General features: G+C 43.6%; 1 protein-coding gene across 3 annotated transcripts; it reads left to right on the top strand.

Moving 5' to 3' along the window:
- The first annotated feature begins 358 nt into the window (after nt 1–358).
- LOC106583140 (protein eva-1 homolog B) lies at nt 359–27,886 on the top strand. Of its 3 annotated transcripts, none has more exons than XM_014167000.2 (4): nt 359–612; nt 23,376–23,514; nt 26,197–26,296; nt 26,531–27,886. In XM_014167000.2, exons 3-4 carry the CDS (start codon nt 26,230–26,232, stop codon nt 26,959–26,961), a joined length of 498 nt encoding a protein of 165 aa, XP_014022475.1. In that variant the 5' UTR covers nt 359–612; nt 23,376–23,514; nt 26,197–26,229; the 3' UTR covers nt 26,962–27,886. The 3 variants fall into 3 exon arrangements, with proteins under 3 accessions (XP_014022475.1, XP_014022471.1, XP_014022480.1); XM_014166996.2 differs by lacking the exon at nt 359–612 and adding an exon at nt 12,105–12,433; XM_014167005.2 differs by lacking the exon at nt 359–612 and adding an exon at nt 13,755–14,946.

The raw sequence follows: 27,886 nt of genomic DNA, 5'->3' as shown, positions 1-27,886 counted from the left end.
TGGGAAGAGGTAGATGGAAGTCAAGATGCCTGCCTGCCAGGGTGTGGAACTATTTATGTAATCCCACACCACCCCCTCTCCTTCCCCTCCACCCTCTCTCCCGAGGGGAACACAGACCTTCCCCTCCACACTCTTTCCCTCAGTTCTGAGCCTGGCTTGCACCAGTTCAAACTCTGTCACCCCCTCTGAGAAGAGGGGAACACAGGGGCCTTATATTCGTCCCTCTGACCTGGGGCTGCATGATGGGATCACTGCCCACTGCCGTGCAGGGGCGTCCCTCCCCAGTCTTCCCTGAGCCATTTCCTGTACCAGCCTACCCAGCCTTTCCCGCCTAATAGACCATTTCTTCAGTCCTGAGTCTTACTGTAGCTTTTTCTCCTTCCTTCCATGCTGCATGGCTGCAGTCCCTCCCCGGAAACATATTGGGCTGTAAAACCCCAATGGCTGGGTAACACCATAGTGTCCCTGATATTCCACGATATGGTCAGTTAACAAGGGGTTAAAACTGGCTGTAATAGAGGAATTCAGGATTCTGTGAGGCTTCTCACTTTGGAGTAGAGGCAGGGGAAAGGAGTACGGAGCTGGCTGTCATCACTTCTCTAGTATCACAAGGTAAGCAATGGCTCAGCAGGGAGTGGAGAGGTAGAGAGTGGTGTGTGTGTGTGTGTGTGTGTGTGTGTGTGTGTGTGTGTGTGTGTGTGTGTGTGTGTGTGTGTGTGTGTGTGTGTGTGTGTGTGTGTGTGTGTGTGTGTGTGTGTGTGTGTGTGTGTGTACACATGTGTGCATGTTCTTTGTGGGTTCTGCGTGTGTTTGTTTGTGTGCGTGTTAGCCGGCGTGTGTGTGCATAGGAGTAGTTGATGTAGGGGGAAGTAGAGCTCCCTGATCACAAAACGTACAGAACGTGGAGCCACTGCCATGGAATCCCATGTGTGTCATAAAGTGTCTCCTGGCTAATGCCTCCAGTTGGTTTTACGAGGGGCCAAAAGACAAAGATGTGTTTTTATGTACCGGGTGGTGGGTGTAGGTGTGGGCTCTACCTGCAGGGAAAACTGGACCAATAATCCGGTAGATTTGTCAAGGGAGCCGTCTTTAGCTAATGAATGGTTGCGAGGTGCCAAGGCATTTTGTTGTGTCTTGGCATGCTATCTTCATCTTGGCATGTCTGACATGTAAATTGGAAAAGGAACATGCTTTTTCCTTTCTCCTCCCTCCATTCCTTCCATCTTGCTCACTTTTTAAGATTTCTTTCATTTCAGTGTCAGTCGAGGTAAGCAATCACAGCTCAAGCCGAGGCTGAGCAACATGTGTTTGGAGTTGGAAAATATTTAATCCGTTTCTGATTTAAAACAAAGTATGCTAATTCCCTTTGGGAGCTCTCCCATGATATTCATTTCCAGTGTACTGCACTTCTACAGATGACTATTACAGTGGTGTGAGGTGTTTTTTTCCAATGGATTTAACTGTCTCACTTTTGTCTGGGCTTTTCAATGGCCATTGAAGCTAGTGGCTGTGTTGAATAATCGATACCTTGTTTATTACAGTCTATGCTCCTCATCTTGAAGCTAACTACTAGCTAGCATAACAGCTAACCATGTCAATCTTAATGCCCCGTTATGTTCACAGTTATGTGTAACAAGTGCATACATGTGGGATAAGGGTCATTTTGCTAAGCATATGTAGCCTATATTATTTATGTATAAGGTTGGCAACAGTGTTTGCCAGGCGTTTTCTGTCTTTGTGTGAATGTGTCTGTAAAGCAGCCCAGACCTTCATCACCAGTGTTCCCCAGTACCATTCACACATCCACCCACACAATACAAAGCATCAACAAAGGAGTTTAAAGGAAATCTTTTGGATCGTGTGGGCGCACCCTCATTCCCTTCTCTCAAACACTGTTCTATGAGGATTAATCTGAGCTAGAGGCTATACTTTCATAGTCTTTGTTCTTCCAAAACCTGCTTAACATTTATAGTCAACCTGGACTCAGGGGTAGACGTAACATAGTAAACGTCTGTCTCCCTCTATTTTATGATAAGTTACATTTCTTATGGTATGTATTAATTTGTGGATGTCCATCCATTTCATATGATATGTTACGAATAACAATTAATATGATATGTTATGAATTGCAACCCTAGAGGGCTAGGTGGCTCAAGCAGAAGAGTGAATTATAAATTGGACCTCTGTCCATGTCTTGAGGACGTCGGGAAATTCCTTCAAAACCATCCACTAGGGGCAACAGCAAGGGAGAACGACTGCCCCCTCCCGTTGAAGCCCCAGTAGTCCAAGGCCGACCGCAGTATTGCAGGCATTAGCAGAAAACAAGATCCCAATTATACTGAATTAATCATTTTTCAACTTCATGGTCAATCTTAATGGGAAAAAATCTATAAAATCGAAGGCAATCATGGTACCAATAATGTATGTCCTTGAACCGATTATTTTAAAATAGCACACAGAAGAAGTTATGAGGATAATTTAGTTGCTAATCGCAACCTACAGTACCCTGGTCGGCCTTCAACTTGAGTTACTTAACTTTTTTAGGATAGGGGGCAGCATTCGGAATTTTGGATGAAAAGCGTGCCCAAAGTAAACTGCCTGCTACTCAGGCCCAGAAGCTAGGATATGCATATAATTGGTACATTTGGATAGAAAACACTCTAAAGTTTCTAAAACTGTTACAATTATGTCTGTGAGTATAACAGAACTTATTTGACAGGCGAAACCCCGAGGACAAATCATCCAGGATTTTAGTTTTTTTGTTGAGGTGACAGTGTTTCCAATGCGGTTTCTATGTGGATCTAGATTTCTAAGGCACTTTCTTGCAATTCCTATCGCTTCCACTGGATGTCAACAGTCTTTAGAAATTGGTTGATGTTTTTCTTTTGAGTAATGAAGAAGTATGGCTGTTCAGAACGAGGGTCGAGTCTAGTGTACTGTTCGCTCCACTTTGTTTTCGTCCGGTATTGAACACAGTTCCCGTCTGAAATTTTATTGATTATTTATGTTAAAAAATACCTGAAATTGTATTAGGAAAGTTGTTTGAAATGTTTGGATCAAGATTACAGGTAACTTATTAGATATTTTGTAGTCATGTTGCGCGAGTTGGAACCAGTGTTTTTTTTTAATCAAACGCACCAAATAAATGGACATTTTGGAGATATAAAGACGGAATTTATCGAACAAAAGGACCATTTATGATGTTTATGGGACATATTCGAGTGCCAACAGAAGAAGATCTTCAAAGGTAAGGCATGAATTATATCGTTATTTCGGATATATATATATATATATATATATATATATATATATCAGTCATTGAGCAACAGTGAGCGCGATTACCATCAAGTATCAAATCAAACTGTATTTGTCATATGCACGTGTTTAGCAGATGTTATTGCGGGTATAGCAAAGTGCTTGTGTTTCTAGCTCCAACAGTGCAGTAATATCTAACAAGTAATATCTAACAATTTCACAAAAATACACACAAATCTAAAGTAAAGAAATGGAATTAAGAATATATAAATATTTGGGCGAGCAGTGTCAGAGTGGCATAGACTAAGATACAGTAGAATATGATAGAATACAGTATATACATATGAGATGAGAAATGCAAAATATGTAAACATTATTAAAGTAAATAGTGTCCCTTGACTAAAGTGGCCAGTGATTTCAAGTCTATATAGGGCAGCAGCCTCGAATGTGCTAGTGATGGCTATTTAATAGTCTGATGGCCTTGAAATAGAAGCTGTTTTTCAGTCCCTCGGTCCCCGCTTTGATGCACCTGTACTGACCGCGCCTTCTGAATGAAAGCGGGGTGAACAGGCAGTGGCTTGGGTGGTTGTTGTCCTTGATTTTATTTTTGGCCTTCCCGTGACACCGGGTGCTTTAGGTGTCGTGGCAGGCAGGTAGTTTTCACCCGGTGAATGCGTTGTGCAGACCGCACCACCCTCTGGAGAGCCCTGCGGTTGTGGGTGGTGCAGTTGCCATGCCAGGCGGTGATAGAGCCTGACAGGATGCTCTCAATTGTGCATCTGTAAAAGTTTGTGAGGGTTTTAGGTGCCAAGCCAAATTTCTTCAACCTCCTGAGGTTGAAGAGGTACTGTTGCGCCTTCTTCACCACACTGTCTGTGTGGGTGGACCATTTCAGTGTGTCAGTGATGTGTACGCCTAGGAACTTGAAGCTTTCCACCTTCTCCACTGCGGACCCATCGATGTGGATAGGGGGGTGCTCCCTCTGCTTTTTCCTGAAGTCCATTATCAGCTCCTTTGTTTTGTTGATGTTGGGTGAGAGGTTATTTTCCTGGCACCACACTCCCAGGGCCCTCACCACCTCCCTGTAGGCTGTCTCGTCATTGTTGGTTGTCAGGCCTACTACTGTTGTGTCGTCTGCAAACTTGATTAGAGGTTGACCGATTATGATTTTTCAACGCCGATACCGATACAGGTTATTGGAGGACCAAAAAAAAAGCCGGTACCGATTAATCGGACGATTTTGTTTTTATTTATTTGAAATAATGACAATTACAACAATACTGAATGAACACTTATTTTAACTTAATATAATACATCAATAAAATCAATTTAGCCTCAAATAAATAATGAAACATTTTCAATTTGGTTTAAATAATGCAAAAACAAAGTGTTGGAGAAGAAAGTAAAAGTGCAATATGTAAAAAAGCTAACATTTAAGTTCCTTGCTCAGAACATGAGAACATATGAAAGCTGGTGGTTCCTTTTAACATGAGTCTTCAATATTCCCAGGTAAAAAGTTTTAGGTTGTAGTTATTATAGGAATTATAGGACTATTTCTCTCTATACGATTTGTATTTCATATACCTTTGACTATTGGATGTTCTTATAGGCACTTTAGTATTGCCAGTGTAACAGTATAGCTTCCGTTTCTCTCCTCGCTCCTACCTGGGCTCGAACCAGGAACACATCGACAACAGCCACCCTAGAAGCAGCGTTACCCATGCAGAGCAAGGGGAACAACTACTCCAAGTCTCAGAGCGAGTGACGTTTGAAACGCTATTAGCACGCACCCCGCTAACTAGCTAGCCATTTCACATCGGTTACACCAGCCTAATCTCGGGAGTTGATAGGCTTGAAGTCATAAACGGCACAATGCTTGAAGCATTGCGAAGAGCTGCTGGCAAACGCACAAAAGTGCTGTTTGAATGAATGCTTACGAGCCTGCTGGTGCCTACCATTGCTCAGTCAGACTGCTCTATCAAATCATAGACTTAATTGTAACATAATAACACAGAGAAATACGAGCCTTTGGTCATTAAAATGGTTGAATCCGGAAACTATCATTTTGAAAACAAAACGTTTATTCTTTCAGTGAAATACGGAACCGTTCCATTTTTAATCTAACGGATGGCATCCTTAAGTCTAAATATTCCTGTTACATTGTACAACCTTCAATGTTATGTCATAATTATGTACAATTCTGGCAAATTAATTACGGCCTTTGTTAGGAATAAATGGATTTCACACAGTTCGCAATGAGCCAGGCGGCCCAAACTGCTGCATATACCCTGACTGCTTGCACGGAACGCAAGAGAAGTGACACAATTTCCCTAGTTATAAGAAATTCATGTTAGCAGGCAATATTAACTAAATATGCAGGTTTAAAAATATATACTTGTGTATTGATTTTAAAGAAAGGCATTGATGTTTATGGTTAGGTACATTGGTGCAACGACAGTGCTTTTTTCGCAAATGCGCTTGTTAAATCATCACCCATTTGTCGAAGTAGGCTGTGATTCAATGAGAAATTAACAGGCACCGCATTGATTATATGCAACACAGGACACGCTAGATAAACTAGTAATATCATCAACCATGTGTAGTTAACTAGTGATTTTGTTAAGATTGATTGTTTTTTAAAAGATAAGTTTAATGCTAGCTAGCAACTTACCTTGGCTTCTTGCTGCCCTCGTGTAAAAGGTAGTCAGCCTGCCACGCAGGCTCCTCATGGAGTGCAATGTAAGGCAGGTGGTTAGAGCATTGGACTAGTAACTGGAAGGTTGCAAAAACGAGTCCCCGAGCTGACAAGGTAAAAATCTGTCGTTCTGCCCCTGAACAAGGCAGTTAACCCACCGTTCCTAGGCCATCATTGAAAATAAGAATGTGTTCTTATTAACTGACTTGCCTAGTTAAATAAATAAAATAAAAAAAATAACAAATTTAAAAATCAGCAAATCGGTGTCCAAAAATACCAATTACCGATTGTTATGAAAACTTGAAATTGGCCCTAATTAATCGGCCATTCCGATTAACCGGTCAACCTCTAAACTTGATGATTGATTTGGAGGTGTTCGTGGCCATGCAGTCATGAGTGAACAGGGACTACAGGAGGGGGCTGAGCATTCCTCCTTGTGGGGCCCCAGTGTTGAGGATCAGCGAAGTGGAGGTGTTATTTCCTACCTTCACCACCTGGGGGCGGCCCGTCAGAGAGTCCAGGACCCAGTTGTACAGGGCGGGGTTCAGACCCAGGGCCTTGAGCTTAATGATGAGCTTGGAGGGTACTATGGTGTTGAATGGTGAGCTATAGTCAATGAACAGCATTCTTACATACAGTAGGTAATCCTCTTGTCCAGATGGGATAGGGGGGTGTGCAGTGTGATGGCAATTGCATCGTCTGTGGATCTATTGGGGCGGTAAGCAAATTGAAGTGGGTCTAGGGTGTCAGGTAAGGTAGAGGGGATATGATCCTTAACTCTTAAAGCACTTCATGATGACAGAAGTGAGTGCTATGGGGCGATACTCATTTAGTTCAGTTACCTTTGCTTTCTTGGGTACAGGAACAATGTTGGACATCTTAAAGCATGTGGGGACAGCAGACTGAGATAGGGAGAGATTGAATATGTCCGTAAACACAGTGAAGTTCTTTGAGAACCGTCATGGTATCGGCTTGAGGGGGAATATACACGGCTGTGATTATAACCAAAGATAAAATTCCTGGGAGGTAATACGGTCACATTTGTTTGTGAGGTATTCTAGGTCGGGTGAACAAAAGGACTTGAGTTCCTGTATTTATTCATAATCAACCCATTAGTAGTTATGTATGAAACATACACCCCCGCCCTTCTTCTTCCCAGAGAGAAATGTATTTCTGACTGCGCGATGAACTGAGAACCCAACTGGCTGTACGGACTCAAACAGTATATCCCAAGAGAGCCATGTTTCCGTAAAGAAGAGTATGTTACAATCCCTGATGTCTCTCTGGAAATAAATCCTCGCCTTGAGCTCGTCAACTTTATTATCCAGAGACTGAACATTAGCGAGTAATATACTCGGAAGCGGTGGATGGTGTGTGCGCCTCCTGAGTTGGACTAGACGTCCACTTTGAGTACCTCTCCTCCGACTCTCCTTTGGACAGTGTTTTGGGTCAGCCTCTGGAATTAGTTCAATTGCCCTAGGGGGTACAAACAAAGGATCCGATTCAGGAAAGTCGTATTCCTTGTGGTAATGCTGGTAAAGCTGGTGAGTTACTGCCGCTTGGATATCCAAAAGTTATTCCCGGCTGTATGTAATAACACAAAACATGTCTGGACTAATAATGCAAGAAATAGCATATACAAAAAATGAATACTGCAAAGTTTCCTAAGAGCTAGACGCACGGCAGCCCTATCTGTCGGCGCCAAGTATGCTTGGTTTTTGCTAAGATGTTGTGGACAGGGGTGGCGGATGGGTGTAATCCCATAACTCTGCATCAGAAAGTTGTGTGTTTGGTCCCAGTGGTGGACATTTGTTTTTAGTCTTTTGTTTCGAACCCTATCCCAAACCTTAACCCTTAACCCTTACCTTAACCATTCTGAATGAGTGCCAAAACTTCATGTTTTAACCATATCCAAAACCTTAACCCTTAAAGGAGAAATTTACCCAAAATAGAGAAACTGTGATTCCATACATTGAAACTAGTTCAGTGGAGTTTGCCCTCTCCTCCTCTCCCCATCTCTCTCCCTGTAGCGCTGTACTGAAACAGCAGCAAAAACGGGACATGTGACATTGCTGGATGCTGGCTTTGCTCTGATCCATTGCCAGTGATTTCATGATTCTGATATCCACGAACTGTGGACAAATTCATCGTTTTTTTTAAAGCGTTCTAGGGAGTTTTTCCTAGCCACTGTTTGATTGATTGATTCAAGTTTTTGGGAGGGGAGATGGAGCTTGTGCAAAAGTTGATGGAGTTAGGCATATCGCAGGTAAAGTCAGTTACACAAAGTGGAAACAGAGATGGCAGCAAGAGCAAGCTGGTGTTCGGTCCCTGGCTGCACTTTATACAGGAAATCAAGGGAAGAAGGTACCAAATTTCACAGTTTTCCAATAAAATATGTAAATACCCCTGCAGCCAATCTTGCATCGCTGTGTGTGTGTAGCACTTCAGCAACAATGCATATGATTGAGATATGTCATCTGAAATTATGGAGAAAGAAAACCGAAGGATACTAAAAGATACAACCATTGCTACTGTATTTACATGGACTGGATCTGGCGCAGTGCCAAAATGCAAATGTGCTCTACAGGTTAGCATATGTGCCCTGTGTATTTCTGACGGGGGGTGAGAGACAATAGACATTGTGTCACCTTACATTGCAGAATAGAGTATCCTAAAACCATTGTGATAAATAAACATAGGCTATATTGTGTTTTGGGCTAACGTGAAAACATAAACCCACTAATGGTCCCGCTCATAGAGATTTACGATAAGCAATCATTCAATGAAGTAAAGTTTAGCTACTTATTCATTAAATAACTGTCCATTTTGCCCAGCTGGAACAGGGTTGCGTCACCAATTCATTTTTGGAATACGGACAATTGTTTCCAAGACACCAGAGTTTATGTGAGCAGCAAAATCCCTGTGGTCGCAAAAGCAACCTTACCGCTCCTCATCATCATTACGTTCCTCTATTTCTGTAGGAATTGTCATCACGTATTCAAATTCTCTGCAGCGGAAACATTCCTCATTCGTGCCATTGGAGCACAATTGCCACAACTGCACCACCAGTCTGTGTTGATCCTGGGGATGGGTTAGGGCTTTGGTCCAGCTACTGCTGCGGCTTTGGTGGCTAGAGCGGCAGCGACCATCTGAAGCTCAATTCGCCTCAACTCTTCATCCGAACACTCAGGCTCATATAAATAGGACTCAACAACATCACCGGTGCCCCTCCAGTAGCGAGTATTTTGTCACCAGACATACAGTATTTTGTAGGTTGTGGTTTACTTTGTATAATTAGGGCTAGGGGGCAGTATTGACACGGCTGGATAAAAAAACATACCCGATTTAATCTGGTTACCACTCCTACCCAGTAACTAGAATATGCATATACTTATTACATATGGATAGAAAACACCCTAAATTTTCTAAAACTGTTTGAATGGTGTCTGTGAGTATAACAGAACTCATTTGGCAGGCAAAACCCTGAGACATTTTCTGACAGGAAGTGGATACCTGATGTGTTGTATTGCCTTTAAACCTATCCCATTGAAAAACACAGGGGCTGAGGAATATTTTGGCACTTCCTATTGCTTCCACTAGATGTCACCAGCCTTTACAAAGTGTTTTGAGTCTTCTGGAGGGAGATCTGACCGAACAAGAGCCATGGAACGATGATGTCCCATTAGACACCTGGGGCGCGTTCATGTTGGGTACCCTCGTTCCAATACGTTATAAAAGAGTATGCATTCGTCCACCTTGAATATTATTCATGTTCTGGTTAAAAAAGGCCCTAATGATTTATGCTATACAACGTTTGACATGTTTGAACGAACGTAAATATATTTTTTCCCCTCGTTCATGACGAGAAGTCCGGCTGGCTTAGATCATGTGCTAACAAGACGGAGATTTTTGGACATAAATGATGAGCTTTTTTTGAACAAAACTACATTCGTTATGGACCTGTGATACCTGGAAGTGACATCTGATGAAGAGAATCAAAGGTAATGGATTATTTACATAGTATTTTCGATTTTAGATCTCCCCAACATGACGTCTAGTCTGTATCGCAACGCGTATTTTTCTGGGCACAGTGCTCAGATTATTGCAAAGTGTGATTTCCCAGTAAGGTTATTTTTAAATCTGGCAAGTTGATTGCGTTCAAGAGATGTAAATCTATAATTCTTTAAATGACAATATAATATTTTACCAATGTTTTCTAATTTTAATTATTTAATTTGTGGTGCTGACTTGACTGCCGGTTATTGGAGGGAAACGATTTCCTCAACATCAATGCCATAGTAAAACGCTGTTTTTGGATATAAATATGAACTTGATAGAACTAAAAATGCATGCATTGTCTAACATAATGTCCTAGGAGTGTCATCTGATGGAGATTGTAAAAGGTTAGTGCATCATTTTAGCTGGTTTTATGGTTTTGGTGACCCTGTCTTTGAATTGACAAAACATTACACACAACTCTTGTAAATGTACTGTCCTAACATACTCTAAATTTATGCTTTCGCCGTAAAACCTTTTTGAAATCGTAAAACGTGGTTAGATTAAGGAGATGTTTATCTTTCAAAGGGTGTAAAATAGTTGTATGTTTGAAAAATTTGAATTTTGACATTTATTTGGATTCAAATTTGCCGCTCTTGAAATGCACCTGCTGTTGATGGAGTGCACCACGGGTGGCACGCTAGCGTCCCACCTAGCCCATAGAGGATAATTAATGTGTAACACTGTCAGTATTTGTAGGTTGTGGTTTACTTTGTATAATTAATGTGTAACACACAAAAAAACATGCATCTGTGAATAAGGGCATAACGTGCCGTTTCTACGAGGCAGGGATTCCCCTGAGAGCGCACATGCGCAGTTGTTACCCATCTCCACTCCACAATGAAGTCCAATTGAACTGAATCCATCTCCAGAGCATCAAAAGAGCTTGTGTCCCATCATGGGTTGTTAAGTTCTGCTCTCTAGTGAGCGTGGGTTAATGAGTAAAATATGTGGACAGGAACCAAGCCTGCATTCCAAATGGCACCCTAATCCCTTTATAGTGCACTACTTTTGACCAGGGCCCATAGTGCACTACATTGGGACGTATCCCAATACCATGTTTCTTTCTCTTTCCACCTCAGCAACAGGGTGTATCACAATAACAGCTTTGCGCCAACATTGACCCCATTGAGAAATAAGGAAACTTGATGAAGAACTTTTTAATGCAGCTTTTCAATATTGATTTCACAGCACTTTGTAGAGAAGTCTTCCCCTCCCTTGATTCCCATGGAGACCCGGTCCATGTTGATGGGAAATACTGTATCTCAGTGCCCACCCACTCCGTCTGGCTTTAATTAAATCTGGTCAAGGCTTTGCTTGGTGGCCCAGTGTATTTACTGCTCATTCTCTTAAATTGGTTGGGGGTTTGCTCCCTGCTAGTAAGTCTGGGTTACAAAACAAGACGACTGTGTGCTGTCTGTAATGTAGGACTTATGTCCATGTCATGCTGTCATGGCCAAGTGCTAAGCCTGAAAAGTAGGCTTTTTGTTTTTCAAAAGTGTTCAAAAGAGTATGGATACTTACATGGCTTTGTCGTTTTGTGTTATTTTGTTATTCAACAAGGATAGTTACTAGATAGGTATCTCATATTATGCAGTCAAACCTCTTCAATCTTCCTTGTCTTCTCTATAATGGATTTTAAAATCATATTGATAGCCATATGTTTCTGAGTGTGGCTCACAACTGTTAGCAATTAGCTTTCAGTGAGGGTGTTGTCATACTATTCAGATTACATGTTTAGTCCTACCCCCCAAATGTTCCACTTTCCCATTCATCTTTATATCTAAGAGGCTTAAGCTGCAATACAGTACAGTTTTGTTTCCTATATACAGTTATTTTTAATGGCTCCAAAGGTAAACAACAATCCTTCATTGTCGTGCCTCGTGTTTTGTTTTTGTTTGTGTTTGCTGTCATTCTGTACTCGGTGTGGAAAATCAATTTGTCGAGGGGTTGTGCTTTTCCTGCTCATCATCTTAACAGAGGGGACGAGGGGGAATAACTCCCCTCCCCATACTCCCTTCCTCCCTCCCTCTTTCCTTCCTCCCTCCCTCTTTCCCAAACCCTGCTCATTTTTGGCAGTTCCTCGTTCCTCCTTTTTTTCTCTCTCTCCTAGAGGGATTGTATGACAGCTATTTCTGCTGCTGGCAGAGAGAGTGGAGACTGTGAGGGAGAGGGAAAGTCTGTTATTCAGAGGAAGTTACCACATCTTCCCTATAGGCTTCTCTACACGTTCCTGGACTGGAGAACAGCAGTAGTCACATACAGGGAATCGGCAAGATTGACAAAGTCAGGATTGCTTGTTGTGTTGATTTTCCCAACCTGAAGGCGCGAAGTGGACTGTTTTGACTGAGGCTAGCATTGAGCCTTACCTTATCTTGACAGGAATTAACTTTCCTAAGAGGACACCTTGACAGCACTACTTACTTGGTAAGTGTGACAACCCCAGTCTGTGTATGTATAATAACATATGAACCTCAACGAGGTATTTATATCACTGTATTTACAATGTAAAGGCTGTAACTTTTTGCGTTTCCCTTAAAACCCATAAGAGTCTAAGCCGGGGGAGGAGGTTCTACTAAGCTATATGGAATTTTTTTAAAGACGTTCATAACAAGGTTCATTTTGCTATTTGATTTATAATTTTAAGACCTCTTGAAGTATCCCCCAAAAAGATGTAAAAATAAATAAATATAAAAAATTATATTGGGCCGTCCTGCCCATATAAACGCGTTGAATAACAGATTCACTACATGGAACAACAGATAGGCCCCCAAAAATATCAAAAGGAAGTTTGTTCTGAAATGTCTCTCCTTGTGAGGACCGACACCATACAGGAGAAGTAGGTACGGGGAGTCAAACATTTATTCAGGAACGGACATAGAACACGACAGGAACAGCGTCAGCACACGGGAAAACAAGGACATATGACAAACAATCCCGAAGCAGGGAACAGAGCTAGGAAACAGACAGATATAGGGAAGGAAATTACACAAGTAATTGAGTCCACATGAGTCCAATGAGCGCTGATGAACGTGACGGGGAAAGGCAGGTGTGCGTACTGAAGGTGACTTGAGTGCGTAATGTTGGGGAGTCTGGCGCCCTCGAGCGCCAGAGGGAGGAAGAGCGGGAGCAGGCGTGACAGTACCCCCCCCAGGGGCGCCACCCGGCGTCCCACCTGGGTGAACCGGCCGAGACATAGGCGCTGGGCAAGCCGGCTGGGGAAGGGGGAGGAAGAGCGGGAGCAGGCGTAACACTCCTATATCTGAGAGATATAAGAAAGATCAGGAAACATTTGTAAATGATTTTTTACATGTATTTAACCCCTTATTTTTAGCACAAAACAGTCTTTATATATATAAATACTTCCATACATTTTTTCAACTGGTATCATATTAGTGTGTAGCCCAAACTGTTAGGACTCTACAGACAGAAGTTGGCAGATTGGCTGTACCGACTTCAGACAAGTTCCAAGACGCTTATTGGAGTCGTAAAGCAAAAAGGAGAAAACCATCGGGTTTGTGAAAGTCTCATCTTTCCATAGAGGGGTCATAATAGTTTGGGAAGACTGATTTTCGTGACGTCTCATGGTATGACAAACACAGCTCTAGCTCTTTCACCTTTCACCGCAAATGTGGAAGTGCGACATAGGCAGATGCTGATATCTCTATCTTAAACTGATTGATTTTTATGGGGGTGCGACGTGTGGTGTGTGTCTAGGTACAGTGAGGTGTCAATGAATGCCTGCTGTTTCATGTTTTGCAGTTTATGTTCCTTCAGAACTCTGCAAAGCAGTACTCTTGCGGTTGCACGACTTTGCGAACACTTTAAAAACACTTTAAAACTCTAATGATGACTAGAGGTTCCCTTTCAGTCAGTACACTATAGGTTCCAGCGCTGTGTGTTGTACCTTGTTTCCTTCCTTCAGTAGCTATATTCATATCTTTACATGATTCAAGCTCATTTATAGGGGGTTATACTGTTCTTGTTGGAGTGTCCTCAAGAGAAGCAATGCTCACCTTTGAGCGTCTCAACAAGAGCTACAGTATGAAGTGTGTGTGGTTACAACACGTATCTGATGTATCAGTGCCAGAGAGCAGGGCTGATGCAGCTAGCCGCACAGTGGCTAACCTTGCGGTGATAAATGACTGCACTTTCGCCACAATAAATAGAAAACATCCTGTATTGTGGTGAGGGCCGCATCAACAGCGTAATACGATCAGGGGGAGCCGAGGTTAGAGCGTCACGCTTCGCTAATGTGCAGCCCACCGTTTCGTGTGTGTGTGCATACGTGTGTGTGTGTGGGGGGGAATAATGGTTTTGTCTCACACACATACACATGCGCACACCGTCTCCACTGGAGTGCTGTGGTCCTCTTATCAGTAGGAGATAGCCATTCTCAGAGGTCCCCTCTAATTAGCATATCTAAGTGGGCAGGCTGTTTGCTGTGCCTCCCTGTGTCAATCTGATAAAGTGACAGATAACAGAGGATAAGTGTGAATGCCTATAACCCTCAGGCGTGTTCTGGGCCAGTTGACTTGTATCTGACCTCTCCCAGCCTTGTTCCCCTCCATCCTCTTGTTCTCCTCTATCTCACTGCCCCATGTTTTATTACTGGTGGTTTTGCCTTATCTGTGGCCTCTAAGGAGTCATAAGTCAATCTTTGACTTGAAACGCTTGTCTAAACTCTAAACCGTTTGCCTGGCCCTCTACTGCACAGGAGACAACAGTGTTTCAGAGTGCTTTCACGGACACACATAGCCCAGGATCAAGATGAGTGATGTATTTTATGAGCGGTGTATTTTATGAGTGGTGTATTTGCTCTATTACCACTACCATCCTGTAATGATGCCTTGGTATCACTATTTAAGCCATTGCCTTGGTCTTGCTATTCTCTCCTAGCAGACACTGATAGAGTAACTCACGTCTGACAATTTCTTAGGGTGAGTGAAACATTACTCTCCCATTTGTGTTGGTATAATGATTGGATTGTCGTGTAACTTGAGAGAGAATTTGAGAAATGCCTTCTAAATGAAGTGGGGCATACAGTATATTATATTTTGTAGACCACCAGCCATTAGATGTCATAAACAGGTTTTGAAGGAGACGCAGAAGCTATGAACTGCCTCATCTAATCAGATGTAAAGCCAACAAGACTGTATTCGATTCAGATTCGCCATTGACAAATAATAGGTTGATGAGTGATTTATCTCTGAAGCTGTGTTTAGCAAGACTCCTACTAAAACCACTGCTGTCTCATAAAGGCTCAATTCTTTCTAGTGACGGCTTCTCCCTGGTCTCCTTAGACTTAGGGGGATGTTTGACGTGCTAAATCCACTAGGGTTTGCCTTAAGCCTCTCTCTCACTCTCTCTCTTTCTCTGTACACACATGTGAATGTCCAAGAACATAAATAAGCCCTGGATTTAAGGTTGAATTTGTTTAAACTTTACATGGGAATCTGGGGGAAGAGAGAAACCATATGGTGAAGAAGGAATAAAAAAACAAGATGACAGGGTTAAGCATACAGAAACTGGTACAGTGACATTTGTAAAGTATCTCTAGTTATTTACACATTAAATAAGAGACACTGGACACAGAAGCTTAATCTTATAATTGAATCCTAGTTTAAGGTCGGTTATCAAATATTCATGGTCTACACCAACTGGTCTGTCCAGCTCCGACAAAACTGTACCCTGACGAACTAAAGAATTCATACCATACAGACTAAAAATGACACCACGGGTCACTTTCCCAGAAGACTAGGCTTCATTTATGTCTACATGTTTGTGGACAGGACAGTTAACTCTGCCCAGCCACCCATGGAAAGGGTTAACACGTTTTGTGTCATAGGGTAATCACAAGTCCTGTGTAATGAATACAGTGTGTGGTTGTGGTCGGATGTTTCATGCTGGCCCAGATCGATCAGAGATCACAACTCCTTTCGAGCTTGAGGCTGGGGATCACCTGGGGTGCATGCGAGGGGGCAAAAATTAACACACATATGGTGGTATGCACAGACAGACACTCTCACGCTCCGTCTCACACACACACACACACATTCCTGTGCACAAACACACAAACTCATTAAGTTCCAATTCTGAGCGTCAATGTCCTGGGCTCTGTATGTACAGTACTGGATAGAGATGGAACACGTATGATAAAGTCGATATGAAGATAGAGCATGTGTTTCCTCTTCTGGATTTCCATATGAGAGCAGCGCTTTGTCTCTGTCAAGCATCAAACCCCTCAACCCCACATCTGGCCACTATTAACCCCCACCCCCATGGGCCCGTATCTCCATTACCCCCCATACCCCCACCAGCCCAATCCTCATGGGGTAAAGAGATTGCTCTCTAGATCATTTCTTATGTCACTAAAATACCTGCTTCGGTTTGTCACAGATGGCAGTTACATACGCACTGCAAAGCATAGAGGCTTCTCTGCTGAACCAAGTTGGAGTGGAGTTGAAGTTGGCACTCTCCATTTAAATGAAATCATGGCCTCACGTGGAGAAGTATGACATAAAGAAACTAAAACAAGCTCCTTATTGAGTACCTGCCCTGTGAATTAGATCAGAATGTTTAGTAATGCCTTGACTGAGAAGAAAGTTCTGGTCCTTGAAACTACAGTGTTAAAAAGCTGTTGTTAATTGAGTCTAAAGTCAAAATCAAACCTGGCTGGCTGTCAGCAAGGCAGTAAGTGGCAAAAGTGTGTAATGGAGAATGATGTGTAACTCAAATATGTCCACCCACTGTGCACAAATGTCGGTACAACATCTAGTTTTGAATTATATTTAATTGGGTTGTCAATGAGTGTGAATTGAAAATGAAATCAAAACAATCTTTGAGCCATATAAGTGCATTTTGGTTAAAAGTTTGGTGAAAAAATACCACAAAAAAGGTCTCCCAGTTTGTGCCAAGTGGGCAGTTTAAAATGTCTCACTTAAAGCCCCCAGAAAGTTAATCCAAGGCTACTGTTTGGAAACCACCTTCACTGGGTGGCAATCCTGCTCGCTGTTCAGAGGAGAAACGAAAAGGCAGATTTTCTAAGTTTGAGTTTCAGCTCTGTGGAGCTCCCCATACTCTCAGCAGGCAGCCATCTTTGGGGTCAGCTCTACCTTGTGCTCAGTGTCACTGAGCCTGATGGCAAACACATGTCTGACTGGAATAATTCCCCCCACAGTACAAGCCCATGGCTAGGGCACGGTGCAATGGAAAACAGAACCAACACTTAGCGCAGCTTGATCCCCAAGATCCCATGTCAAGAGAAAACAAAAAAGGAAGACACTCTCTTTTCTCCAAAATGCCCCTTCAACCCTTCATGGCCGTCAAGAAAGACCAGCTGCGCTGGACAGAAAATGCCTTCACCAGAAGCATACCCTCTGAATGCTTTTGCAGGCACCAGCATGAACAGAGCCCTAGCTCTTAGGAAAAGTGTCAGTTTTTATCGGTTGGAACGTTACTGCATGCACCTCTGCCTGTCTGTCTCAGGGAGAGGGAAAGGGCTAGAAAGCTTACAGCTTCTGTCAAATTAATGTCAAAAGTAGATTTTTTTTGGTGCATTTTAGCTAACCCTAACTCTTTTCCTAACCTCTTCTCCTAACCTGCTGCGTAAGTTCTCCTAACCTCTCACGAAAAATTAAATATGACAAAAGCTGTATCCATCTAGTAAAAAGTTCAATCAGGCTTTTCTGGACTTGGATGCTGTCCTGCCTTGGTTGGTGGTCAGGTGATCTTGGTTGGCTGGGTTTAGGTATAGAGACTGCCTGGGAGACCATACACTGGCGTGATTGAGGCCACATGGTCAACTATTTTACTGAAAGCTGTTAAAATATTTACATTACATTTAAGTCATTTAGCAGACGCTCTTATCCAGAGCGACTTACAAATTGGTGCATTCACCTTATGATATCCAGTGGAACAACCACTTTACAATAGTGCATCTAAATCTTTTAAGGGGGGGGGGGGGATTAAAAGGATTACTTTATCCTATCCTAGGTATTCCTTAAAGAGGTGGGGTTTCAGGTGTCTCCGGAAGGTGGTGATTGACTCCGCTGTCCTGGCGTTGTGAGGGAGCTTGTTCCACCATTGGGGTGCCAGAGCAGCGAACAGTTTTGACTGGGCTGAGCGGGAACTGTGCTTCCTCAGAGGTAGGGGGGCCAGCAGGCCAGAGGTGGATGAACGCAGTGCCCTTGTTTGGGTGTAGGGCCTGATCAGAGCCTGAAGGTATGGAGGTGCCGTTCCCTTCACAGCTCCGTAGGCAATCACCATGGTCTTGTAGCGGATGCGAGCTTCAACTGGAAGCCAGTGGAGAGAGCGGAGGAGCGGGGTGACGTGAGAGAACTTGGGAAGGTTGAACACCAGACGGGCTGCGGCGTTCTGGATGAGTTGTAGGGGTTTAATGGCACAGGCAGGGAGCCCAGCCAACAGCGAGTTGCAGTAATCCAGACGGGAGATGACAAGTGCCTGGATTAGGACCTGCGCCGCTTCCTGTGTGAGGCAGGGTCGTACTCTGCGAATGTTGTAGAGCATGAACCTACAGGATCGGGTCACCGCCTTGATGTTAGTGGAGAACGACAGGGTGTTGTCCAGGATCACGCCAAGGTTCTTAGCACTCTGGGAGGAGGACACAAGGGAGTTGTCAACCATGATGGCGAGATCATGGAACGGGCAGTCCTTCCCCGGGAGGAAGAGCAGCTCTGTCTTGCCGAGGTTCAGCTTGAGGTGGTGATCCGTCATCCACACTGATATGTCTGACAGACATGCAGAGATGCGATTCGCCGCCTGGTTATCAGAAGGGGGAAAGGAGAAGATTAATTGTGTGTCGTCTGCATAGCAATGATAGGAGAGACCATGTGAGGATATGACAGAGCCAAGTGACTTGGTGTATAGCGAGAATAGGAGAGGGCCTAGAACAGAGCCCTGGGGGACACCAGTGGTGAGAGCGCATGGTGCGGAGACAGATTCTCGCCACGCCACCTGGTAGGAGCGACCTGTCAGGTAGGACGCAATCCAAGCGTGGGCCGCGCCGGAGATGCCCAACCCGGAGAGGGTGGAGAGGAGGATCTGATGGTTCACAGTATCAAAGGCAGCAGATAGGTCTAGAAGGATGAGAGCAGAGGAGAGAGAGTTAGCTTTAGCAGTGCGGAGAGCCTCCGTGACACAGAGAAGAGCAGTCTCAGTTGAATGCCCAGTCTTGAAACCTGACTGATTAGGATCAAGAAGGTCATTCTGAGAGAGATAGCAGGAGAGCTGGCCAAGGACGGCACGTTCAAGAGTTTTGGAGAGAAAAGAAAGAAGGGATACTGGTCTGTAGTTGTTGACATCGGAGGGATCGAGTGTAGGTTTTTTCAGAAGGGGTGCAACTCTCGCTCTCTTGAAGACGGAAGGGACGTAGCCAGCAGTCAAGGATGAGTTGATGAGCGAGGTGAGGTAGGGGAGAAGGTCTACGGAAATGGTCTGGAGAAGAGAGGAGGGGATAGGGTCAAGTGGGCAGGTTGTTGGGCGGCCGGCCGTCACAAGACGCGAGATTTCATCTGGAGAGAGAGGGGAGAAAGAGGTCAAAGCACAAGGTAGGGCAGTGTGAGCAGGACCAGCGGTGTCGTTTGACTTAGCAAACGAGGATCGGATATCGTCAACCTTCTTTTCAAAATGGGAAATAGGAAAGGTATGGAAAAAAATATCCAGTAGATACTTTTGTGATACAACTTCAGTTTATGAGCATTCTAGGGAACAGCCATTAACATGCTTTTCTGCTACTTACAGAATCTCACATCATGGCTTTCTGAGAAAAATGGAAACTAAGTAAATCAAAGCACTAGCACTATCTCTACCGGCCGCTCAATTGCACATACAGTATTTATTCAAGTTGCAAAAGTCAAGTGGAATATATTGAGCTTAGAACTGCCTCCATGTGCTCAAAACAATTAATAAATTACTCCTCAGTGGTCCATTTGATCCCATGGATCATTAATCCCAGACATATTTTCTCTCTCAGTAGCTGAAACAAAAATCTAAGAAACAAGGAACTGTTTAATTAACATTGTCAGTGGCAAAGTTGATGAATGCTATAAAATGGTCCTCATTTTACACTCAAACTCAAAGTGACACCAGTTACAGTATGTCTCTGATCTCCCATGCCAGAGCTGTTGGACTAGGCTATATATGTGCATAAAAACAACTAAATGTGATTAAATTCAAATCTGGCCTTTTTCAACTCACTGAAGACCTATGCCAGGCAAACCACAGAAATACCATCCATTGTGCCAGGGAACTATTGTGGCTGCACATAAATTCAATGTATCGAAAATATCCCTTTCGCTCTGTGGTTCTCAAAGTGTGTCATTATGGTGAGGAAACAGGCGTACTCGCTCCTTTGTGGGATCAGTTTTTTGTCATGTATTTTCTCATTGTAATTCAATTATGGCTACACTCCCTGGATAAATTCCTACTCAGGGGCTGTTCATGTGATTTCTCAGACCTGACAGAGGAGTACTATGGTTAGATACTTTATGAATGGTTTATAGTGTACAAAAGGGCTTCTGTTTGGTAATAGGAGCGAAAACTCTTGCTTCTGAGGTTGGTCCCTGTCACTATGTGGCTCGTCAATAATTTAGGAAGTATCTAGTGAGACGGCATAATCAGCTTCTCCCCACAAGACAATAACAGCGTGATTAGCTTAGGCAGTCAGACAAAGCTTAGACAATCAGACAATGTTATCCTTCACTTTAAAGGCCAACTTTAAAACTATCATGTTGACTTCATGGGTAGTCAGTCATTGTATCCATACCTCCATCTATGAATTTGAGTTGTTTACATTTCTTTGACCCAGGTTTATAACAAACCAAGTGGTGGGGCTTCCATTTTGTTGTTTGTCAAATTTAAGGAGTGGGAGATGAGGGTGTTTGTCTGGACTGGGTTCCGGACTGACAGTACAACCAGATGTATGGGAGGAAACTTGGTAGGAAAGGAAAAGCTATTGTGCTCTTCTCCAAGTTGATAAGAACAAAAATATCACACAACGTAACGGACAGGATTTTCCTTAATTTGGTTCCTCTTTCCTCCCAACTAAAGTAAACAACTGTTAGTCAGAAATAGAGAATGAACTCTTCCCAGGCCTCACAACACCACATGTTGTTTACCTTGGCGTCAGTCTCAGCACTATTTGTGCTTAGGCCTTACAGTTATTTGAGACTTGGATGAACTTTTCATTGTTTTTGTATCTTGACGTGGTGTCAAGATACACTTTTCTTATACACTTAATAAGTACAAACTGATTGGCTTCAATGTGAACTCATTGGTTCACTGATGATGCCCACCATGTGACTAAGGACATAGGAAGTGGATTATGTGTTCAAATTGTTTGACCTGAGGTTATGAGGTCAGTTAGGAATGAATGACAGGCATTATCTGGTCACATGCAAGGTGATGTAATCTATGAGTGAGACCATGAAAGTGGAAGCCTTCTCACGTAACATTAGCTTGAAGTGTGCCTCCATTTATTTCCAAAAAAAGGTTCTAGTACCATAAAGGGTATTTGGCATGTCGGTGTAGGAGAACCCAGTTTGGTTTCATATAGAATTCTACAACCACTAAGAACCCTTTGAGAACCTGTTTGTGACAACATTTTTGTAGTGGCATAATGATCCAGTCAGCATTTAAACTTCTTTAGAGGCTCTTGAGGGGAGTAATATGCCAGAACATTTTCAGCACACATTCAAGGTCCCTAAAACTGCAGAAATACCGAAACATATGTAAACAGTGTTTTTCTCTCCAGCAATCAAGGGACATGGCAACATCTGCTATTGAATAGAAAATTAATTCACTTGGAGAACATGACTGAAAGTTAAGTCATGGGATAGTGCGTTGAGGGAGGTCGAGAGCACGTCTGTTCATCATTTCTTCCTCCCGGTAAAACAAAAGCACAACAAAACAACAGGCCCAGGTTAATTATTGTTTAGATTGGCTTCAAATGAGTCTCCGGTTGTCTTTAACCACCGTTCTCAGATGCCTGAGCTCTGATGAATTACGTTCTGGTGCATTCCACTCTGAGAAAAGAGCAGTTAGGCCCAGTTAGCAGTCCAATCATTAGCCATGACCTTGGCGAACTGGTGAAGTCACTCAGATCTTACACTTTATTACCCTTGAGACCAAAGCATTATATTGCATTGGAAAGCTCTTTAGACAGTATCCTATGTGGATACTGGCTGCTTTGCCTAGACGAAGAATCGTTTCAAATAGCTAAGCAAGGATTAGGCCTAGGTGACCTGGTCCGAGATCTGTTTTTTTGTTTGGCAATTACGACGACTGTAGTTGGCTATACATACAACACATACAGGGTGGATCCCACTTCTGTGGTCCAAAACAAAAGGCTGACCGTATGACTCGGTGGCCTGCAGTGCAGAGATGCTGCCAAAACATTTTTTTAAAAGAAGAGATGCTGCTATGGCGACTGCTCCCTGTGTCCTTGCTAGCCCCGAACACTCTCTCGGCCCAGCATTAGTGTACATAGGGCAAAAGTCAGCAAGATCCAAATCTGCACTGGAAAGCAAAGAGGCCCTGCTAAACCAACTCAAGCTGGCACTGGGCTTTTTCCTCTCAACACAAAAAAGGGTTTGCGAAAAATCAAAGCGCAGCATTTTTTCATGGTCCTCTTTCCCCACCTGAAATGTAAAGAGCTGCTCATATTCTGTGAGACATACTGTGGCTGTCGGGTTTACAGGCTAGGAGTTCTACTTCTTGGAGACAAAGTGCTCTGAGGATATCACAGTGGTTTGATGTGTCAGAGATGGGATGAGACTTGAGTTTCTATGTTAAACTATTCCAGGAAATCATCAGCCTGTGACTGTATCAGAGATATTTTATGTACTTTTATTTATGCCTTGTAAGTAGCTTTGACTTCAAACATATCAGTGCTTAGGAGTACACACAAAAAACCTAGAGAGAATTCACTCTTTGTCATGTTTGATTACAAACACCATAGGACAAACCTCCCCCCCCCCCTCCCCCACCAAATGTCTCTGTCTCCCTGCGCATAATTTATTGTTGTGTAGTCTTCATACATGTGCAGTGTTTCGGTGTTTAATATATTTTCTGACATGCCTTTTCATCATGGTTGTACATGCCTTTTGGACATATGCACATGTAAACTGTATTTATACAGTATGCACTGTATATGTATGCGTTTACGTATATCAAATATGAACTTTTGTGCTACTGAAAGCTAAGCCTGCATTTTGTCTGCTGCCGGACTGTGTATCCCTCGGCAACAGCAAAAGGCCAGTCATTGTTTGCATTGCAAACGCCTCAGTGAGTTTGGATCTGATGTAGGCTGACGGCTGTGTGAGTGTCTGTGTGTTTTCTCTTGTCTCAGGGCGGCCAAATGAACTGTTCGGCCTGAGGAGTGAAGGGCATGGCATAGATCCAGAGAGAGAGACTCAATCATTCAGCAAACCTCTCCACTTCCACCATGAGCTGGGACTGAAGAGTTACCTCTACAGCTTCATTTTATGGTAAGGTTAATGTTACAATACAAAAGTGTACATCTGTCTGTACTTCTTATTGCCTATCTTTATATCTTATAGCAACAGAAAGAGTTTTGTGCTTTTTTAAAAAGAGTCAGTCATGTGCTATGAACAGCTGCAATACATATGGTTGACCCATGTTTTTGTTGCATTTTTGTATCAACAAATGAGCGTGATAACAACAGCATAATATCCTTGAGATTCACATTAGCGTAGAAACCATAGACTGAAGAGATCACCCAACAATGTTGAGGTGACATAGAACAAAAACCGGTGGACTGTGCCATTTTTTGATGTCAATGATCTGTAGGCCATGTGCTATGACTTAGCTTGTTGTGATCAATTCCACGGGTTAGTACTCTATGTGACTGTGCTAGAGTCAGCCATCTTTTCATACTTGAACAACATGTTTGTTCCCCTAGGAGCCATAACACAGAACACATGTAGAATGAAAGGGATCGGAGGCTAATGCTAACGTGCTAACACATCAAAAGATTCAGGGATACTCGTATTAGCTGGGCCCCTGTGTCGCTATCTATCGCGTCTTGGTTTTCCTGTGCCATGTGCTTACCATGTACCATGTGAAGATGTCATCAAGGCGGGTCGGGGGGGGAGAACAATAGTGGAGCGGATGAGAAAAGGGCACAGTCAGCAGGAAAGGGCTATGACAAGGGTTGAGGGTGAAGAGAGGGGGTTGCACAGGAAATGCGGGAGAGACCCAGTAGGAGCCACATGACCCTGTGGATAGAGTGTTGCATATGGGAGAATCCACCCAGCCTCTCACTTTGATTGGAAACAGGTTCTCTCTCTCTTTCACTCTTGCTCTCTCAAAAGCACAGGGGTAGCATAGGGGCTCGCTGTTATAACCTAGCCTATGTAATTGACCACATAGGTAAAGAAGCAGGACCAGGCGTAGTACTTTTGTTGCGTGGCGAGGCGTGGCGCCCCAAGGTTCTCTGTGAGGGAAACTTGAGACTTCCTGGGGAGCCTGAGGCGAGGGAGTAATGACCGGGCCAGCGAGGGCCTGCAGGAACACAATGGAGCCAAACAGAGCGACAGGAAACGCTGAGGAAAAGACTCAGACGACCAGAAAGCGTCACCAGGGATAAGCCTAGTGGCCAAAACTTAAACCAATCAAATTACTTGCCTAAGCTTAATCATTCACATTTGGTTCTGCTCTCCAGGCAGAGCTGCCTTCAGAACAAGATTAAGAAAGGAAAACCCAGTGACTCTGTTTCAGTCAGGGACAGTAAAAGTGTGACTAAAATAGATATTTAAACAACAGCAACAACACAGGTCCTCCAGGTCTTCACCCATTTGTGTCAGTCAGGGAAATTAAAAAGGGTGAACAACCCAGGTACTGTAAAAACAACGCAGAGGTCCTTGGGCCGTGCCCCTATTGATCCGGAAGGCTCGTTGGAGGAAGTGCTGTTCATTGGCTTCTGAGGAGAGAGTTGACCCCTGGCCCCTCACTGTAGCTGCCTGGCCCAGCTCACAGGGAGAACCATGTGCCAAATATGTCATGATCCCAGTTTGCGCTGTTGGTATTTGAGGATGAAACAGTGGAGCTTTTGTTTGCCACAGCTGGACCAGTAGGCCTTGTCCTCACCCACCCAAAGACATGTGTGACCGACCGGCTCGATTCGGTCTTATGTAGCAAAATTTGAAATTGTGTTTTTTACATTGGATAAAAGTAGACTCGGAGCTAGAAAATGGTATATCAAACACTACAGTTGATGAAGAATGTGAAAGTAATTCTGCTTTGAAAGTTGATCAACTTGTAACCCCAATTTTGAGAAAATGTCACTTGAATGTTACTATGGAGAAATGCTGTGGTCAGTGTGTTTGGCGCGATAGCAAACGAGAAAACATCTAGTGTGGCACTAGAGGCATTCGTAAAACACTTTAACTACATTGTAAAGGGGAGGGGAATTATGGGGGTTTGTGGTAGCAGAAGTGTTTCGGTAGGGTGCATGAGGGTAGCTGTGGGGAGCATGAGGGTAGCTGTGGGGTGCATGAGGGTAACATGAGGGTAGCTGTGGGGTGCATGAGGGTAGCTGTGGGGTGCATGAGGGTAACATGAGGGTAGCTGTGGGGTGCATGAGGGTAACATGAGGGTAGCTGTGGGGTGCATGAGGGTAGCATGAGGGTAGCTGTGGGGTGCATGAGGGTAACATGAGGATAACATGAGGGTAGCTGTGGGGAGCATGAGGGTAGCATGAGGGTAGCTGTGGGGTGCATGAGGGTAACATGAGGGTAGCTGTGGGGTGCATAAGGGTAACATGAGGGTAGCTGTGAGGTGCATGAGGGTAGCTGTGGGGTGCATGAGGGTAGCATGAGGGTAGCTGTGGGGAGCATGAGGTTAGCATGAGGGTAGCTGTGGGGAGCATGAGGTTAGCATGAAGGTAGCTGTGGGTGCATGAGGGTAGCATGAGGGTAGCTGTTGTAGCATGAGGGGAGCTGTGGGGTACATGAGGGTAGCATGTGTCTTTTGGCCAAACCTCATTGTGTCAGTTTGTTTGAGGGTGTGTGGAAGTTTCTGTGATACATGGTGGGAATAACTGAATTCATGCATACATTAATGCAGATAGTACTTGGCGTTGCATGCATGGCATAGTAGTTGAGATCGCAAGGAATTCTGATGCAGTGTGTTGTGTTTATTTGTATTAGGTGTAAGAAAGGGCTACTGGACATATCGTCAGCATGGATGAAAAGAGGAAAGAGATGGACCTCCTGAGCAACAGCATAGCTGCCTACGCACACATCAAAGGTCAGTCAGTCAATCAATCAATCAATCAATCAATCAATCAATCAATCAATCACTTTAACAACAGCAGTTGTCGCATTGCTTTTAAAGTACCACAAAATGAATCAATGAAACAAAATCGCCAATGTGCCAGTCATAACAATATTGATTTAGGCTACTAGCACAATTACTTTTTTACATATTGTGGTGTTTTGTGATCCTAGGTGAATTTACCAATGATCTTTTTCTGTCCTGTAGAGAACCCGGAGAGCTTTGGGCTGTACTTTGTGATCGGGGTTTGTTTCGGCCTGGTCCTCACCCTCTGCCTCCTGGTCATCCGGATCTCCTGCAAGCCCCGCACCAACATCCCGGCCTCCACGCCCGAGAAGAAACACTTAAAGGACTTCAGTGAGGACGAATGTGATGAAGATAGCGAGGATGAGGAAGAGGAGGGTGACGTCGAAGCACCCGCCCCCCTGCCCACCACAGAGATTCCCATTGGCATCCACCACAACCACAGCCAATCGGACGGGACACTGAGCGTTAACGTGTTCACGTCGGCCGAGGAGCTGGAGCGGGCGCAGCGATTGGAGGAGAGGGAGCGAATCATACGGGAGATCTGGAGGAATGGGCAGCCTGATATCCTGGGTTCAGGAACAGGCACTATAGGTCGGGTGCACTACTACTAACGCCCAGTACTACAGGACCACTGAATGGACATACTATATAGAACTATGATGCTATGGAATCAGGGGGTACACTGTGGTCCACACCCGCCAAAGACAGACTTAGATTCAGACCTCTGGGTGGGTCAGTGCCCCTGAGGGAGATCTTATGTTTCCCATCAGGGGTGTTACTCATGCTGTTGCATACAGGCAGGTCACAGATGGCGCGCTACTTCGATCTGGTGTGTATTCAGTGATGTGAAATGTTCTGAACGTTGAGAGGTCACTTCCTTTTGTGTGCTATGGGGCCATGTTTCCCTCAACACATTGGTGAGTTTACAGCGGGACAGCTCCGAGGAACTGTTAGTCATTATGTTAGGAAATTATCCTCAATGCTTTAGAGTGGTCTTGGAACCTTCTGTGAGGAAATAGCGTCGCCTAAGTAAGAAAATAGAAATAGAGTCGGTGGGACCATTTTTCACCTGATGTCAAGTCATTTTGGATTTGGACTGCTCAGTTTGCTCAATTTAAAGACACAGTTTTAGGCTGTTGTCAGAACCAATTACACTTGGGGAAATTAAATAATTAAAGTGTTAAACTCAAAAGGCCTTGTGGTCGTTTCTGTTACACATGTCTTTTAGACAAACAATGCTCTTCCTTAAAATATCCCTGGGCTATGTATTTTGAATATACTGTACAATATAAAGATAGTCTAGGGGTGAAATGTAACAACTGAAAGACCTCAGTTGAGCCATTTAATTACAATGGATTGTAAGGTCACTCATTGTTAATCTTAATCATTTGCTACCATGTGTGCCTTGAAATGTTAAATAGATAAGTTTAAGATATTGTATTATAAAAATCATGTTTGCTAAATGTTTTGGCAAAACCCAGTGTTAACAAAATAAAGTCTTATTTTATTGTATGAAATAAATCACAGGAAAAAGGA

This window comes from Salmo salar, chromosome ssa02 (genome assembly GCF_905237065.1).
Source record: "Salmo salar chromosome ssa02, Ssal_v3.1, whole genome shotgun sequence".
Taxonomy (NCBI): domain Eukaryota; kingdom Metazoa; phylum Chordata; class Actinopteri; order Salmoniformes; family Salmonidae; genus Salmo; species Salmo salar.
The sequence above is the reverse complement of the archived record's forward strand: the minus strand, read 5'-3'. Positions and strand labels throughout refer to the sequence as shown.